Source organism: Bombyx mori, chromosome 12 (genome assembly GCF_030269925.1).
Source record: "Bombyx mori chromosome 12, ASM3026992v2".
Lineage (NCBI taxonomy): Eukaryota > Metazoa > Arthropoda > Insecta > Lepidoptera > Bombycidae > Bombyx > Bombyx mori.
The window spans coordinates 8,951,908-8,970,790 of record NC_085118.1 but is presented as its reverse complement, the minus strand read 5'-3'; the positions used below and the strand labels follow the sequence as shown (position 1 = coordinate 8,970,790).

The 18,883-nt window shown below is 33.7% G+C and overlaps 2 protein-coding genes across 3 annotated transcripts; one reads left to right on the top strand and one right to left on the bottom strand.

Annotated features, from left to right (window-relative positions):
• The first annotated feature begins 3,936 nt into the window (after positions 1 to 3,936).
• LOC100126177 (AMP-activated protein kinase beta subunit) lies at positions 3,937 to 9,719 on the top strand. Of its 2 annotated transcripts, XM_012693067.4 has the most exons (6): positions 3,937 to 4,049; positions 4,116 to 4,450; positions 5,426 to 5,572; positions 6,094 to 6,225; positions 6,641 to 6,739; positions 6,982 to 9,719. In XM_012693067.4, the coding sequence occupies exons 2-6, from the start codon at positions 4,127 to 4,129 to the stop codon at positions 7,126 to 7,128; spliced, it is 849 nt and encodes a 282-aa protein (XP_012548521.1). In that variant the 5' UTR covers positions 3,937 to 4,049; positions 4,116 to 4,126; the 3' UTR covers positions 7,129 to 9,719. The 2 variants fall into 2 exon arrangements, with proteins under 2 accessions (XP_012548521.1, NP_001103403.1); NM_001109933.1 differs by lacking the exon at positions 3,937 to 4,049 and having other exon boundaries at positions 4,127 to 4,450; positions 6,982 to 7,128.
• LOC101746996 (UDP-galactose transporter senju) lies at positions 9,715 to 14,042 on the bottom strand. The gene is made up of 4 exons (XM_021350051.3): positions 13,797 to 14,042; positions 13,432 to 13,555; positions 13,000 to 13,183; positions 9,715 to 12,917 (listed from the first exon to the last, which is right to left on the bottom strand). Exons 1-4 carry the CDS (start codon positions 13,876 to 13,878, stop codon positions 12,279 to 12,281), a joined length of 1,029 nt encoding a protein of 342 aa, XP_021205726.2. The 5' UTR covers positions 13,879 to 14,042; the 3' UTR covers positions 9,715 to 12,278.
• Positions 14,043 to 18,883: the final 4,841 nt, after the last annotated feature.

Genomic DNA, 18,883 nt, shown 5'->3' with positions numbered 1-18,883 from the left:
TGGGATGAAATGAAATGAAACTAGATGAGATGTAACGAAATAAGGTCTCAGTAAAGAACCAGAGAAGGTACGTCCAAGGGATTTGTTTCTTTTTTTCAAATTGGTGCACTTTCACCGATGCTAAGCTGATAATAAACCACAGTTATTACACATTTTAATCCGAAACAACAGTAAATAAACAAAAGGAACAAATTAAATAAATAATTTTAATGTTAAAAAAACTTTTACTAATTAATATTGAGTCTGATTTTCTTTGGTGGATCGTAAAAGTTTGAAGGAATGTATAAAGATTTTTGGAGTTTACTCCTTAAGAATCGATTTACATATATAGGCCCGGGGTATGAAAATTATGGGGACCAAAATCGTACTAGAGAGTATAGCATGTCACACGAAATGCGTTATGCGCCTGATTGGCTCCTGATTGCGTGATGCGTGCGCGCGCCAATCAGGAGCCAACGCGCGGCCGCGTTATCGCAGGTGACGCCGGGCTGCTGCGCCGGCAGTCCGCCACAAAGCCTCGTACTGATCGCGCGTTTCTCTCATTATTGTATTTTCATATATTTGTTAGTCGTTTGTTTTGTGTCTCGTTAATTTGTTAATAATCTGTAGTGTATCGTGTTGTCGTAATATAGAACTATTTCTCGTATTGTTTCGTTTAATTTACCGACATCGTTTTGCTTGTGGCCGGACGCCGTTCGGGTTCGATTCCTGAACGTATCAACTGTTAGTGGGTTGATACCCGAATATAACCCGCTACAAATCATTTATTAATAAAGCTTATTAAATATAAACAATTCCTTCTATCAGTGAATGGACAACTTATATATTAATTGTAAAAGTGAATTATATAGACTTACTTAATTACCGCATCCACGTGTTCCGCAACTCCCGGATCATTCTCACTAGAATACGTAACTTCCATATTTTACTGTATTCAACTGACACAAATTTATATTTATATCCAGTAAACTCCAGTCGTGCGTCGGAACGGACACACACACTTTTTTTTTATTTTATTTTTATTGTTTAGTTGGACGACCTCACAGGCCACCTTGGTTACCGGAGCCCATAGCCATCTACAACGTAAATGCGCCACCCACCTTGAGATATAAGTTCTAAGGTCTCAGTATAATAGTTACTAGTATTTTATCATTGAAAGCATTTATGTGAGAAATTAACTGTGACGTAGACAATACACAAATGGTACACTTAGCCCTTTAAAACTGCAAATAAACTGCACAGCAAGAGCCCATTGCCATTTTGTAATATAAAAAACTTGTGAGCCATCGCAGGACGGTTGGCAGATGTACTACTACTAGTGCGTTGGCGCTATGACCTTCAAAGTGGGTCTTGGCGTCCGAAAATTAGCACCGTCACTCGGACTGACACTTGAAGATCGCAGCATCAGACCAGCGGTACTTGGGCCACCCCACGGGAAGGCGCCTCTCCGGTACATCCGCGTACACCCGCTTCATGGACCAATCCACACTACATGTTTGAGCCACCTGAGCCTTTGCATCCTTATCTTCCCTAGATTAATTTACTCACCAAAAAGTTCCTACACATCTTTGTTTTTCCGAACGTGCCAAACACCGTCATATTTCTGAGCTCTCTCTAGTAGCAACCTCTAACATTCTCACAAGCTTCCGTGAGGTTTCAAAGCTGGTGAGGATTACACAATATAGAGTCGGTCTATCAATACTGTAATAGACCGTAGCAAAATCTACAAAAACCGAATGTACGCTTTATGCGTATTAAAATCTTTTCTCAGTGAGTTTCTCAGTCTCAAGATTTTCGCCTTCGTCATCAAGAAATTGAATGGTTGGTTGGTATGCTTTCTTTACCGATCTGACCTCTTGGTAGAATTTTCGAGCCTCATTCGTTCTTATTAGGCTTTTCTTACACTTGATGATGTCACTCATATGCTCTCGCTTGGCTATTCTAATAACTTGTTTAGTCTTTCTTCGGACTTTCAAATATCCGTCTCGCCATTTATTTTCTTGCCACGAGCATTTTTTTTATAATACGCTTTTTTCGCTCTTCTTCTGAAATAAAAGTCGTTCAAAGTAAAGAAAACTTAATGAGTAAATATTTGTAGAAGAGCATGCTATGAAAGTACAAGTAAATATCACCATTCTGTTAATTTCTGCCAAGGCTACCAGTCAATAGGTAGGGAAAAAAGTACTATTAAACTACTGGTGATCCGGAGGCTTTGCCAGTTTCATCAGCCAGGTGATCTCGTGTGTTCTAATAGAGTTACGATAGCAAAGTAGGTAAGGTAGGTAGTAAGTAGGTGAAGGTAGGTAGGTAATTAAATGGGTACCTAAAATCACATTTCTTCTCTCTGATGATAGATTTTACAATATGAGATACCTTTCGATCCGTAGCAAAAGCATATCGACTGAGAGCAAGTTAAATGTGTCAAGGATTAATCTTTTGGTCTCAGTCAATGACCATCATTATACTGAGATTATATTTCATCCCATATCGTCTCATTTCATTTCATTTCATGCCATGTTTCATATTAATCAACTTCATTTCACTTCATATTACCATTTTTCATATATAAAAGATATAAGTTGGGGAAAAAAGTCTTTTCGCATTATGTGTATGAAGTTGTAATAAAATCTCTTTGGCTATACTATTTGTATCTGGCTGGTTGTGGTATCATTAAAAGTTTAAATTTTAAAGAAGATATTTCTAATTCAAATTAGGAAAATGTGTGATTTTTATTTATTTTTCGTACTGTCAAGGTGAGTGAACCTAATGAAGAAATTCGATACGTTTGAAAATTTTCCTACAAAAAAGGTAAAAATGCAACGCAAGCCGCGAAAAAAATTTGCGATGTTTATGGACCTAGTACAATGTCTTGAGAGTAGCACAAATTTGGTTTAAGCGGTTTCAATCCGGTGATGTCAAAGATGCACGTTGCTATGGCCGCCCTATTACGGATAAAATGGATGCCATTTTTGAAAAAGTGGAGCAAGATCGGTTAGATATCAGTAGTTATGACGTAGCTGAAGAACTGGGAATTGACCACAAAACAGTTTTGGCGCATTTGAAAAAACTGGGTACACAAAAAAGCTCGATATTTGGGTACCTCACGAGTTCATTGAAAGAAACCTAATGAACAATGCACTCATTTGTGATTCTTTATTACGACGTCATGAAACCGAACCATTTATGAAGAAGCTGATAACTGGTGATGAAAAGTGGATCACGTACGACAAGAACGTGGGAAAAAGGTCGTGGTCAAAGGCCGGTCAGGCTTCACAGACTCTGGCGAAACCCGGGTTAACTCGCAACAAGGTGATGCTGTGTGTGTGGTGGGATTGGAAGGGCATTATACATTATGAGCTGTTACCACCAGGCAGGACCATCGATTCTGAACTCAACTGCGAACAACTGATGAGATTAAAGCAAGAAGTTGAGAGAAAGCGGCCGGAATTAATCAACAGAAGGGGTGTGGTTTTTTATCATGATAACGCTAGACCTCGCACAATTTTAGCCACTCAGCAAAAATTAAGAGAGCTTGGCTGGGCATCTGCCGTATAGTCCTGAGCTTGCACCTTCAGATTTTCACCTGTTTCGGTCTCTTCAGAATTCTTAAGCAGTGTCAGGTTAGCATCACGAGAGGATTACCAAAACCAATTGTCGCGGTATTTTGATCAGAAGCCCCAAAATTTCTATAGCAATGGGATCATGTCCCTACCTATAATATGGCAAAAAGTTATCGAACAAAATGATATCTACATACTTTAGTTAAATGTAAATAAACTATATTAAAAAATGTTGTGAATTTTCTTAAAAATGCATAGAAACTTTTATTTTACTTTATTTATATATAAATAAAGTAAAATAAAATTAAATAAAACATTACACTGTATGGTATGACACTTTTACCTTTCCAGTTGGAAAAAAAAAAGTACTAACTATACTCAACTATACTGACAGTGTTGACACTTGACACACTTCTGTTAGCTTTGTTCATTTGTTGAACAAAGTTTAACATAATAATTAATTAAACAAACCTACATACATATAACCATGTAAGTAATTTTTTTAAAGAATGTTAGGTATTAAATTACAAATACAATTTTTTAAAATTTTCTTAGTTGAAAATTAAATGGGGAATGCCGGAAGTAACCAACCCAAAGAATGGCATAAAGATGCTAACAAATCGCCTGATCATGATCAAGGACCTTCATCTCCAGCCAAAGAAGGGGAAGCCTTCACGTTTGATAAAAAGCTAGACGATGATCGAAGTAGTCGAGATGATGACAATAATATAGAAGATGGCGCTCCTTATTATACTAAAGCAGTACCTGAAAGTGATATTGAATACACTGAACAACGTGAGAGATCAAATACTCTCACCGATGGTAGTAAAATAGTCGACGATATTAAAGTATTACCAACAGTTTTCAAATGGGAAGGAGGTGGAAAACAAGTAAGTAAAATATATGTACTGGTGTGGTGACAATTAATTAAAGAAAGTAAACAATATGTATGTATGTATAAGGTTAATGACTAATAACCTGTAAAGCGCAGCTTCTTCGTTGTATCATTATAAGAAAGCTTTATTTGATCATCTATCCTCTCATGAACAAGGTCACAATAGCTGTTTTTGTTTAATAGATAGGTACACAAGCTCATGGCTCGGCTAATGTTTCTGGTGAAGTTGAAGTCTCAATTGTACTGTAAAGCTCCCACTCTTCCAACTGGAATGAATGAATGCTTTGTAGAATTGGGAGGATGACATTACTACTGTCTTGGCTTACAATATGTTTAACTACCAGTAATTATGCATATTATAATTTTAGCAGATCTAATACTGAAATTTGTAAAATGAGAGAATAGGTTACTTGAATATTTTGGAGCTGAAACAAAGGACAACACTTAAAAAAGTATAGTGTAGGAGATGCATCAAAGTCAATATTGCCAATTGCTACTCTGACATGATGACTGTTGACACTGGCATTTTACAAAGATCTATGTTTTCCCCATGTTTTCATCTTGGTGAACTAAATCACCAGGGAGAGATATGTTTTCCTTTAATGGAAAACTTCCCGAATTATATTTCTGAATAGAGGGAATGAAATTTAATTCAGATCAACTCCATAAACAGTTTTGCATGCTCACTGCAAAGAATAGCTAAGTGTCATGTTGCTAATATTCCAAGAAGTGTCTCTATAAACTTTGAGATAACTTTTTGAATATTTTGGTTTTCAAGTAAGTAGAAACGTAAAGCTAAGTTGATTTTGAAATAGTTGTAGAGTCCTCAACTGAGCAAGTAGTAGTTTATGAGTGTTACTTTATGTAAGTTTATCGAAAGACTTGATGTGATGGGCCCTTGGGCCACCATTGGGTTTTATGAAGGGTTTATACTTCACTACTATGATTGTATAGTGTTTTTATGTTGCAGGTATTTATTTCTGGAACATTTACAGATTGGAAAACTATTCCCATGGTAAAATCACATGGTGATTTTGTTACAATAATAGATTTACCAGAAGGTGAACATCAGTACAAATATTTTGTTGATGGAGAATGGAGGCATGATCCTACAGTGGTAATATCAATAATATTTAACACAGCGATATTAGTTTACTAATTCTTATACTAAGTACTTTGTGTTCTATGAATTGTGCAAGCAGTAGCCTCTGCTTTCCCAATTTATATCAAAAGGTTTATTTATTTAATTATTTATACATGAATGTAGACATAAATAGTATGCTACTCACCTGCAGAGGAAAAACCCTAAAAAGCATATGATCAAGGATACATTATATTGTATTCCTTGAAAAAATATGATTTTTCTAATCTGAGGGACCAAAAGTTTCTCGAATATTTAATTGATAAAATTTTAAATCATAGAAATTTTTCAAAAGGTCGATAATGGGGACCAGGTGCAGAATTCAGTAAGTCAAATAATTAAATACCAGTTAGTCATCACAGTATGCTGGAATATTAATCAGATAACACTGATAACCATTTTCTGGTGATTCCCTTAATCCAACTTGGCTTGGTTGATGCTATTCTAGGCCAAACATCAGATAACTGAAATTTTTATTAGATATTCATGGATTTCAGAAAGTAATTGACAATGGAATGGGGTCCAAGAATAATTTAGTAACAGTAAAAATGTCAGATTTTGAGGTATTTCAAGCATTAGCCAAAGACAGTGAGGGTATCCACAGCAGTGCTCAGACTGAATATTCACAGGTAATAGGTTTTTTATTCTCATAAATATAAAAAGTATAAACCTTAACATTAAAGTGTCTAATAAGCAAACAACCTCAATGAATGACTCATGTTTCCTTTCATGCAGATTAAGTGTGCTCTTTATTGTTAGTTACTTGTTGAAAACTTATTGTATAATAATATCTATTTTAATTTTCCTGTTTAATCAATTTTTTCAATTGAATGATAGACCTCGAAACATGTATTTAATCTTATTCTGATAATTTTATTTTGTTAAATTATAATTGTTATAATAAATTTGTTTTTTAAAATTGTTAAATAATAAAAATTATATAATAATAAAAATGGTTTTTTATAATTTTTATAATAAAATTGCTATAATAAATTATAATTGTTATTTAACATGTCAGGAATTATGTTTGTTTCTGATTCACAGGAAATCCCACAGTCCAAACCATGGGAGAAAGTGTCTGGTCCACCAATATTGCCACCACACCTCTTACAGGTTATACTTAACAAGGATACTCCACTTTCTGTAAGTCAATTTTTCAATTATAAACATGACATTAAAGGTTGAAGTGTGCACTTTTAAATATCTTTATTTTTAATTTTCATTAAAATATGGAGTGAATTTAAAGAAATGGACTACATAATTGATTTTCTGAAGATATTCATGATGTGGTGCCTGACAATTATAGTAGTTTTTAATAATAGTTTGTTCAGTCAAGAGTCATTCAATCGACCTATTCAGACGCAGTGTCTTTCTGTGTTTTTCAGTGTGAGCCGACTCTACTTCCGGAGCCTAATCATGTGATGTTAAATCACTTGTATGCTTTGTCAATAAAAGATGGAGTTATGGTACTGTCTGCAACACATCGCTATCGCAAGAAATATGTTACCACTCTTCTATACAAGCCAATTTAATACTTTTGTAGTGGCAAATTTGTTGTTTTTTATCAAGTAGGACTAATGCTTTCCTGTTGTAAAATTATGTTGTTATCGTTTTGTTTTCATGAAATGCAAACATGCAATTAATATATTATTATAATTATAAAAATGCTATTTAATATAAAGATAGTCAGTATTTGTGTAGTTTAGGTAAAAAAAAAAAATTGTGACTTAAGGAAACTTGTTGAAAGTTATGCAACAAAGATGGTATTTTAAATTGGTTTGAAGCTTGTTAGTGTATGGCTTTTTAACTGCAGACATTTTTAATAGTGATTGTTTGTGTAAATCCTTGAAACAAATATTCATTATTTAAACTACTCTTGTTAAATGGATTGCCTAATATGTATTACATATTTTACGACAAAGCGATAAATGATGTGGTATTAGTGTCTTAAAAAAAATATCAAAAAAAACTTAGTTCCGAGCAAAGTGATAAATGCAGTCAAGTATTAATAATTATGTATGTACCTCTTAGTATTAGTAATATCCGGAATATAGGGATGCTGTTTTCAATAAAAAATATTGAAAATATCAATTAAGAAAGAATTTTATAAATCTGCTTAGGAACAACTAAGTTGAAAAAAACCTTTTAAACTAAGTGGTAGGAGTAATTATCAAACAACAAAAGAATTCATATAACGAATCACGACGTCACTGTGATTAACGAGCAGCCGGCATCTAAAATATTTCAATTCGCATACCCAAATAGAGTAAAAAATTAATTACTACGTCATCTAAGTCTAATGTCGGTGGTTTATTAGTTATTAATTTCGTAAAAGTCTGGAGAAGGCAATAAAATGTGGTAATAAAATAAAACTTCCTCATTTTTCATGCCTATTGGGGACGGTATTGCGCTATTTTGAGCGTATTTGTCTTAATAAACAGCGGATGGGCATGTGGTATGTGAGAAACCCCCGCGGTTGGATACTACCATCCTATTTCTGCCAAGCAACCACATGTGCCCGTTTAAAGTACAGGACAACTATCGTATTTATGAAACTCAGATTTTAATTTTGTCTCAAGGCGCATTCACGTTCTGTGTGGTTAGTACCTACGAGTTTTTTAACTTCCCGATTTCGGTTAACTCGAAATTTGTATGAAGTTGGAACAGCGCCCCTAGCGGTAAACGAAGAGAAGCTTTTCAAACTCCTTACAAATTTGAGTCACCTTTTACTGGTATCTTCAATGGCTCCGGTATCTCTTTTAAATAGACTCGTGTACCCACGTCATTTTTTTTATAACTTCTATCTTTTTATAGAACAACACGTGGCAGTTTCATGTCCGAAGGTTTTTGTTTTTTGCACAATATGTCAGTATGCCGAGTAATTTGCTGCTGTATTATAAAGTTAATGAAATTCGCTGATATTCTCGTATTAAAGATAAATCACATTAAATGATTTTATATAAGGCATAAGATCAATTAAAAAAAAATTGCTTATTTACGAGCCACGACTCGTAGGAAATCAATCTGCGAGAGAGATTGACGTCAAATCAAGTGATCAATACCACAAAAAATCGCCCCTTTCAACTTAAGCGTCGGCTTTTTATTTTTACATTCAAATCTAAAAATAAGAAAACAAGAAAATGAGGTGAAATCAGGAGAGCTGAAAAGAAGAATCACAATTAATTTATTTCTAAGATATAGGTACGTTCATTCAACGAAATTTCGACATGGGTGTATTGTTTTCCCTCTGTATTGTGATTGAGAATGTTGCTATAATAGAATTATTTTGTCCGTGCAGTTTGGGTAATAAAAAAATCGGAGCGGTGAAGCGAGTATTTCGCTCTCTCTTCCACTTACGAGCCTTATGGACGGGCATAGTGATGCGCATTCTTGTTTTCGATAAGCGTTATCGATAGTGTATTTAGTTTTGTCATTTTGTGGGTTTGTGATAAAAATGAAAGAAAAAATCACTAATCGAACACTTACACCACATATCGCCGCAGGTAGTTAACGAGAATGGCAGAAATTAACACTTTCTAGCTTTTCGGGATCTATTCTTATTTCAGTGAAAAATTTTAACACATTGTTGATAACAACACGTGCAAATATTATTTTGAATAAATCTGCCGTTTTGATATAAAACAAAGGAGTTGCCATTGTTTCACTAAAGAAATTCAGAGAACGAATGCATAAAAACACATTTCTCTTCGACATAATGTACTATAATTTGCAGGTAAGTACAAATGACTCTTAACATAACAATGTCTCACCACCCTTCGTATACCACCCCGCCGCCGTGTACCTGCCTTCGATGACTCATTTATTTTTATCGATAATGGCGTTGCGCCCGAGCAACATGCTCACCGCCCTAGCCGGGCTATATTTTATGACCCAAACTGCACGGACAAAATAATTCTACTGTAGTTAATTGTATGAAGGGCACGAAGAATTCTTGTCACGGTTTGAATTTGAATTTTTTTTCGAAACCGTAAAGTACTTTTTTATAGCCGACAATCTTAGTATGTTGGGTAGCTGCTACTGCGTTTGCTGTATTTGTTACAGTTACTATAGTTTAATGAGGTTCAGTGCTCTGTGATACACAAATAAAAAAAACGAAATAAAATAAGTTATTTTATTTAAAATATCATTTTTTGGGTATATTAATTTCAAAGCCAGGTCACTTATAATTAATTCATCGGTTAATTAGTTAGGTATTCCGCATAATGTTTTTACCACGACTTAATATGTTTCGACCATTTTACTCGAAGAACAGATCTATCAATGAAATTTGGAAGGCGTAATCTATAAATTGCTACATGACGCTATAGTTTAAGGAAATTACAAAAAAAAACTATGTATCTTTCAAACCCTTTACGCAATAATTTTGAGTAGGTACGATCACTTTCATAGCACTCAGATAAATTTGATTGAAATTGAAAAAATATTGTGATTTTATAAGCGCCTGTAAGCAAAATTAATTATAAAAAGTGCGATTGGATCATTTTCTATTTTCGTATTCTATTAACATCGGGAATAAAAAGGCGGGGGTTAATAGGAAGACATCTTAACAAAAAGTTTAAAAGCTGTTCTAGACAATGCGAATAACCCATCTATTCTGTCTATTAAAGAAAATTACAAAATTAAAATGCTACTAGCTGCAATTATATATATAACAATATTGATTATCGGAGTACCTATGCGAAATTATGTAGACTTCAAGATGGTGTTTTAACTGGCATGCAAGGTGGTTGCCGGTGAGATGATGCAGCTTATACTGCCAAAAACATTGGCATGGACGTACTAAACACTAAGTAGAAAAATGTAACATTAAATGGGACGCCATTGTCGTTATAAAAATATATTAATTTGGGTCTTTAATTTTCAGAGGCGAAAATTAAAGCCGGAATCTTTATAAGCCCTCAAATAAATAAAAAAGGATTGTGATATTTTCCCGGCGGTTTCTTAGCAGAGAGGAAAAAAGGGCCTACGGCGTACTTAGTTCCTTTGAAAATCATGAGCTGAAAATTTGACGAAATGATTTGATTTAGAATTTTTGCACAAGATGTAGAATGTCTCTAAAGATGCGCATGTTACATTCTAATTTAGATAAATTTAAAGATAATATGGTAGCTTATCCGGAAGAACCGTGCAACCTAGCCACAACCCACTGAGTTTTCCCCTTGATCTTCTCGGTGGGTCGCGATAAAGAAGCACTCTCTTACACTCTATGGCTATTAGACTGCGGACTTTTGTTTAAACGCTTCCATCTAGACATAATAGAATACGAGTCTTTTCGAAGGTCAAATACTAAAAACATGATGGGAACTATTTTGGGGGTTAATGAAAGAAATTTCTGTTGAAATATGACAGAATAAATAATAGTTTAAAAAAACTAAAAAACACGCTTTATGTAAAATTCAACTAAAAAATAGAAAATAAATTTAAATTGAAAATAGTGTAAAAAATATACATTTTATTGTAAAAAAAGCGTTGTTATTAGTTGTGTTTTTCCGACAGATTTAAGTAGAATAATTATTATTTCAATAATATCTTAAAAAGCAACCCATAGACATGACCCCATGCTTTTTTTTAAAATAAAATATATTTTTTTTACACTATTATCAATTTGAATTTATTTTCTATTTTAGTTGAATTTTATATAAAGCGTGTTTTTTATTTTTTTTAAACTATTATTTATTTTTAATTTTTTAGTTAATTTTTCTATATAAGTGTATTTTTAAAACTATTAAGTACTTTAACATCAATTCCTGCCTTATCGAGTATAAATAAAAATTATGTAAATTGGCAAAAATCTTATTTTGCAAATTGAATAATGGAATAATCTTATCAAATTAGTGTATTGTCAAAATCTACAAGTTTGAATGAAATCTGGCCGTTTAAAGTGGGTCATAATCGCGTCTTTAAGGAGTCAGTTACAAACATACATACAAGTGAAGCTAATAAAAAGCGTGTAAAAAGCAAAACCGTTGATTTTTATACACTTGAATTCTACTTAAGTTAAAAAAAAAAATTGTCGTTCGTTATTTTCATAAACCATCTCTTAGAACCAAATTTGTTGTATTTTTATGTAGTTGTTTTTTTGCATTATTTTCACACAATGAAATTTAAAACTACTTCTTAGTTTTATTCCTAGCTATAGAAGCAATAAAATGAGGCTATACACAGCCCACGCGCAAAAATGCTGTCTACCAGTGTAATAACAATGCACCACATAGATATTGCTGAGATTTCAGTATCATCTATGTAAATTTTATTGAAAACACTGCTTCCTTTTAAACTAAGAGTGAACCTGGATTTTCATATCATCAAAAACTTATAAATTACAAATAAATAAAAGTCATATCCTAACTTTTACATTATCCTTTGTGTTTAAATACTTGTTTTAATAATTATATGTTATATCATGAAGGGACTTAACATACATCTTTGGCCAAATTTCTTAAAAACTTTAATATCAAGTTATAATCATAGTCAAGTCAACATTGTTGATTATTTTAAATTTATGCTTTTGTATTGTTGAGATCTTTTAACTTGACAATAAAAAGTTTATGATCATTACATCCTTCACATAATTATCCTTTTTAAAAACATAACAAATTAAATATAATCAGTACATATCTTTTGAGATTATTTTCTTATATTCAATAGTTCTTCGAAAGAACTAATCACTGGTGACTTCTAAAAGTGTTGAATCTTTTGCGTCTAACGACTTAGAAACTACATTATTAACTGGATTTTTAAAATACATAACTACAGCCACACTCACTAAACAAATTGAAACAATGGTAAACCATGTAATTGGTATATTAAAAAGTATGTAACACACAACAGCTGTTATTATTAGTTCTAATGCGCTTGCATATGTTTTTAAAATAGAGTTTAATTTTTTTAAGAAGAAACTCGTTACTATCCCTACTATAGCACTATTCACAATTATAAGGATCACAAAGATGTCATATAAAGAATTGAAATCTTCAAATATTGCCCCTAATTCACCTTTCAATAATAATACAATAAAATTACACAGAACTGAGTCTAAATACATAAAAACATTCTGTAAAAATATGTTGACGTGTGATCCTTGTTTCTTCAATAAGTACTCATTAAATGTACCAGCTAAACAAGAACAAAAGTTCTGAAAATTTATTGATAAGAAATAAATATTTAGTACTTGTGACCAAGCGTTGCCATCTTCTTTGGAGTTCACCGTTGATGCATCAAAGTTCTTGATCATGCATCCTATTGTTAAAATTCCCAAGGATATCCATTGTATGAATGTCAAATCTTTCTTAAATAAAAACTAAAAAAAATTTATGAAGTTTATGTTTTCATTATTTTAACAGACAAATTAAGAATTAAACAGCTACAATATAACCAATTACCTGAAAAAGTAATGCTGTCAGAACAACCCTGAACTGAAGTAGAATATAATACGAAGTAGGATCATAATGTGATAAGTTGATAAATGCCAAATTGTTATAAAAGCAATATAACAAAGAAGGAATGAAATATAACAACAACAAATTATAATTTATTGCGATTGCTTTGAAAATGTGTGGTTTGTTTCTGAAAAATAATAATTATTATTATTGAAGTCTTCATGATTGAAAGATTATGTAATTAAAACAGAATGTAAAAGACCAAAATAATATTATCAATTAAGCCTTTAAATAGGATTTAGTTTTAATAACAATAATACCTCTGAATACCTGTGAATAAGAGTTAATTGCACTCGAAATTTTCATTATGTTTATGAAGCAGGTACTAAAGTTTTTATTAGATATATTGCAAAGAAAAATCAAAAAGCTACTTACTCCCTCCCTAGAGTGTATAAGATAGCAGAAACTATTAGTTTTAGTAATTCTGACAAGAATACAACTAGGGTTGTATTATAATCATAGCCTCCATTTTCTGTTTTTGATGCAGTTACAAATACACCTGAAAATTTTATTTTCATGACCAAAAAGCTCATTCTAGAAATCGTGAATATATTTATTCTATTTGCCTTAACAGTTATGATAAGGCTCGATTTATATGAAACTATTAAATTTTATTGGACATGATTCCTTGACTAGTTAAGCAAAAATATTAAAGTATTAAAGGTGGATTCAATGCTGATGTATTTTGGAACGATCAAAGCTAAGCCTAAACAGATTTTTTCGGTTATTTTTAAACATACCTTGAAATACAAATAAAATTATATACAGAGCAAAAATGATAAAACCCTGCTTATTAGGGAATAAATTTTCGCATCGTTTCATTTTCTCTGTAGGTACTACCTAAAATATATATATTAGTATTAATCAGTGTTGCTCGTAGTTCTTTCTATCCTTCATTTAAATTTGGTACAACATAAATAAGGTCAGTCGTTTAATTCCGACCATAGAAAATACACATTACTACACAGGGTGGGTAGATATTTCATAGATATTTTTTTTGTACAATTTTTCCTTATTAGGAAAGGCAAAGGGATCTAAGCCCATACAGCCACCTTCCATAGATAATTACACTTAATATTTGGAATAATCTTTAATATGTAGGTACATACCAGTATATGTATATACCAGTAGGTACATACCGTACCTACCTAATAGATTTATGGTACCTATTGATGAGAAAATTGACAGTTGCCTGACAAACAATTGTCAGTTATCACGCCATCATCCATGACAGGAGCAAAAGGAATATAGCCTAAATGCCCAAATCTTCTGGAATAAAGACCAAACACTTGCCCTTCCTGACTGAGCCCTTGCTCGCCCACCTGTCCTGGTGTAACTGCACAATCCTGCGGGCCACCAGCAATCATAAAAAAACTAAGCCACTGTTGGTTTATTGAAAAGTGAATTATACCAGAATACGAAAAGCTTTTAGTAAAAAAAGAAATTTATTAGGGTATAATGGACTTTTTGGAAGAGTCCGAGGTACCTTCACAGGTAGGTACTTAGCGATCATTAAGTTACCATTATGACACATTTGAATCTATAAAAAAAACTAAATTCATAGTACTATGAGCCCACTGTCACTTCAACCTCGCAATCTTTCGGCCTATCCTAGCTATCGTGTTTTTAAGTCGAGTCTACTACCTAACTAGAAATAACTTGATAGGTTCTTAATTTTACGGCAAAATGGTGAGAGAAATGGAAAGTGGACATGTTTATAAAAATAATAAAAGAATAACAAAAATAATAAAAAAAAGGGTGCGTGTACTTACGCGCGTAAGAAGTTATACTTTATTTATATATATATATATATTTTTTTTTAATTTTAAATAGTTAATAATAAATACTTAACGTTAATAATTTAATAATATTTAGTATGAATTATATTAAATAATAAAATTAAAATGTGGTGTCGTGGGACACCAGGTAGGAACGAAGTTCCTTCGGCTAATGTAGAATCGACACGATTTGCAAAAAAAAAATCGTGCTCAATTTTATGTTGGTTTTCTTGATTTTTCTCTTAAATTTTGCTGATTAGTTTTTATTTAAGTACAGGAAAATATTTAGGAAATTCAGTATTTTAGGAAATAATAAATTACGTAAAATAAAAATAAAATCGTAATTCAAATTATCAATTAAAATAACAAAATATGTCTCTTTATTTTTGTTTGACAACATAAAATTACATAGAAATAGAAATAATTACAAAATAGAGAGAGAAGGGATGAGAGAACGAAAAGAAAGAGGGAGAAAGAGAAAGGTATTATACACTACTCGCTTGTGTATACGACTGTCGCGCCTGTGCACGTCTCATTTAACGGTTTTTTTTCACGGATTTTTTCCACGCACTTTTTTCCACGGATTTTTTCTTACGGTTTTACTATCATTTTTTTTTCAGTTCGGTCGCGCAGCAAAATCCCTATCCCCTCCAAGCCTGCCGTAAGGAACTTCGTTCCAATAATTTTGTCATTTAAATTACTAAATAATACATACGGATTGTTAACCTCAATTATATGGGAGCACTTAGGAAGGTTGATGAGCACAGTTTTTTCACAAATAGCAAATAGCAATAGCAAAAAGTGCCATGTCTCAACTTGATAGCATCTGGTCCGATAGAAACATCTCCATAAAAACCAAGCGTAAACTTGTAACAAGTTTTGTGTTTTCTATTTTCTTATATGGGGCGGAGACATGGACTCTGAAGAAGGCTGATCGAAGTCGGATCGACGCGTTTGAGATGTGGTGCTGGAGGAAACTGCTGCGGGTTCCCTGGACGGCGCATCGGACAAACGCATCAATCTTGGAAGAACTAGGCGTCTCCTTAAGACTCTCCACCATTTGCCTACGTAGGATTTTAGAGTTTTTCGGTTACGTTGCGAGGAAAAAGGGTGACAATCTCGAAAGACTTCTCATCACCGCCAAAGTGGGAGGAAAGAGGCCTAGGGGGCGTAGTCCCATGCGCTGGTCCGATCAGATTAAGACGACTTTGGAATCCAGCATCAATGTCGCTATCCGCCGCGCGGAGGACAGAAGTGAATGGAAATAGTCCTAACAAAAGTGCTCAGTAAAGGTCACGACCCTCAGAACTGAGGAATACGACGCACGGAGGAGGAATTAGTATAGAATTAGTATTATAATTCAGACGCACATATAAAATTCGCACTTGTTAATGAAAACAAAATGAAAACACGTGTTTTAAATGTAGAAACTCAAAGCATGTGGATAAATATTATAAATATAAATACACAGTGAACAGAGGCGGCGTGCGTGCCAACATGCGCCACTAACAGAGATTCCATTTCTGTTTTGTTGGTAGAATTTTTTACGAGTGTGCATGCGCGAAAGTTCACCTGCGGCTATGTTCAGACTCGCCAAGTTACGTCGGTCGTATTGTAATGAGCGATTTAGGGGCAACTTCATTTCTGTTAATTTTGTGTCACGGTGCGCGCGCATCGTAAAATTTCACTCTCATCAATTTTTCATAACGCGCCTAAAGAGGTATAACTTCAATTAACCTTAATAACCGAAAAATGGTTACAGTTTGACCAAATTTCTAGTTTTTTCTTAAATGCCCAATTTTCCAAACTGCATGGGATAGATTTTTTTCTGACTTTTCTCATGAAATTCTGTCATCCCGTTTCCAGTGAGTTCTGGGACACCCTGTATTAAGTGTTACATATCTACGATCATCAAAAACACTATGTTGGCTGTAATGGAAATCGAACTGCGGAGTCTTGATTTGTCTGATGTTGTTTTTTATTTATCAAATATTATGGCAGATTTATAACTAACGTCAGTGCACTGTCGAGTCAGTGCTGACCTGGCACTGCCATCGTGTAAATTGATTTCAAGTCAGTACTGTCTGAAAACACGGACAATAAAAGCAGCTGACCGAAACAGACTTGATGCTTTTGAAATGTGTTGTTGGCGCCGCTTATTAAGGATTCTATGGACAGCCTACCGCACGAACATCTCGGTCCTACAACAGCTTAAAATGGAGAATGCTCAACGCCTGTCTACCACCTGTCTGCAACGCATAATGCACTACTTTGGCCACGTTGCCCGCAGAGGTGTAGATAACTTGGAACGTTTGATGGTCACTGGAAAAGTAGAAGGAAAACGTCCTAGAGGCCGGAGCCCCAAACGTTGGTCCGACCAGATCTCCGAGCAAACCAGCGGACCATTTAGCGCTGCACTACACCAGGCAACTGACCGGAACCGATGGAGGCTGGTAGTCGACAAGCTGAAACGGAGTCACGATCCTCAGTAACGAGACAGCGATGGAGAAGAAGAAATAACAGTACTGTCTTCAATATTTCCGCTTCATATTTTTCGGCGTCAGTCCGCCCCCCCCACCACCCACGCCAGCGCTACTGACACCGTGTAAATGCCGAAGTCAGTCGCTGCCGCTTTATTGTACGGGGACCACGCTGCATTGCACCACATCACAAAATGGCACGAAAAGTAAACATCACGGAGAACTTAAAGATTATTCAACTATACCACGATAATGAATGCCTGTAGGATAATAAATCACAAAATTATAGAAATAAAGAAATGCGTGCAACAGCATTAAAGAATATTGGCTAGCAAGGCGTCTCTCATAAATGTGTCTTGATGTTGAATAGAACTTGATAACAATATAAGCAAATCATCAAAGTTTTTTGCGCTATTCTCAAAGGCAGTTTGTATTCCCCAGGACCTTCAATTCTTAACAACAGAGCTAAGCCTCCAGTTTGATCTCTGTCATCTATCCATTTTCTTACCCAAAATCGCTTCTTTTTAGATATTTCTTCTAGCATACCAGTTAGTTCTTGCATCATCACAAAGGTACATTTTCTCAACAAATTATTAACTCTGATTTTTTGCTGTTTTCGAGAACTCATTTTTCCGCACTGACTTTACAAAGGTATGTACACCTTATGAAATATCTTCGACTACTGACGAAGTACTGATTGGGTTAGTTTTGGGCGCCAGCACTGACGTTAGTTACTGACTCTATATAAATCTGCCTTCTAGTGTGTACTGGTAAAATGGGGCGATTAGGGACAAATTCCAACTTTATGACCAATTTTAAGGTAGTTGTTGATGTATATAATGCTATATCAGGATCAAAATGATTGAGTCTTGGGGGCATCTTTGTTGTCCAATTTAAAACTATGCAACTAGCATTCCAGTTTAAGCAAAAAAAGCAAAAATATGTGTAATCCCTATTTACCCGGAAATTGCGGTTAATTGGGACGAAATGAGAAATTTTCTAGGGTGGGCACTACTTGGTTTTAATTTATTTATTTATTTAGTTGCACCAACAAAGTGATCATCAATAAAAAACATTGAAAAACGGACACTGAACAAATATTAAATATTTTATTATGTATTACTTAGACATTTTTGTCCACCTTGAGATTTCATTGTTCTTATTACATGTCTGTGCAAAATTGACTTACTTATATTAAATTGCTTAGCTATTTCAACTAAAGACTTATTCCCAATTTGGCAATTTCCCAATTGCTGTTTTTAATATTAAGGGATAATATCTGCACTCTTTGATACGTACACGCGAGGCATATCCAAAAATAGAAAACAATACGTAACTGATAATATAAATATTTACCAAACAATAAAATAACACATTGATAATTTTGAATAAAAGTTCTAAACAAAAACATCATGAATAAAAAAGATTTTTACCAACAAATCTAAAAAATATTGTTGTAACTACATAGACAACCCTAGAAACCTGTACCTATTTATATTTAGGTCGTTTCCATTTCACGTATTCTCATCCCAATTGATCCCTTTTTCGTTGTTATTTGTACCTAAAACG

Excerpts from the sequence above, each read along its gene's own strand:
- LOC100126177 (XM_012693067.4), top strand. The coding sequence starts at position 4,127 with ATGGGGAATGCCGGAAGTAACCAACCCAAAGAATGGCATAAAGATGCT. Across the intron at positions 5,573-6,093 it reads GGAGGCATGATCCTACAGTG|AAAGTAATTGACAATGGAAT; the intron begins GTAATATCAATA and ends CATGGATTTCAG. Across the intron at positions 6,740-6,981 it reads ACAAGGATACTCCACTTTCT|TGTGAGCCGACTCTACTTCC; the intron begins GTAAGTCAATTT and ends TGTGTTTTTCAG.
- LOC101746996 (XM_021350051.3), bottom strand. The coding sequence starts at position 13,878 with ATGAAACGATGCGAAAATTTATTCCCTAATAAGCAGGGTTTTATCATT. Across the intron at positions 13,556-13,796 it reads AATTTTATTTGTATTTCAAG|GTGTATTTGTAACTGCATCA; the intron begins GTATGTTTAAAA and ends TAAAATTTTCAG. Across the intron at positions 13,184-13,431 it reads TTATACACTCTAGGGAGGGA|AAACAAACCACACATTTTCA; the intron begins GTAAGTAGCTTT and ends ATTATTTTTCAG.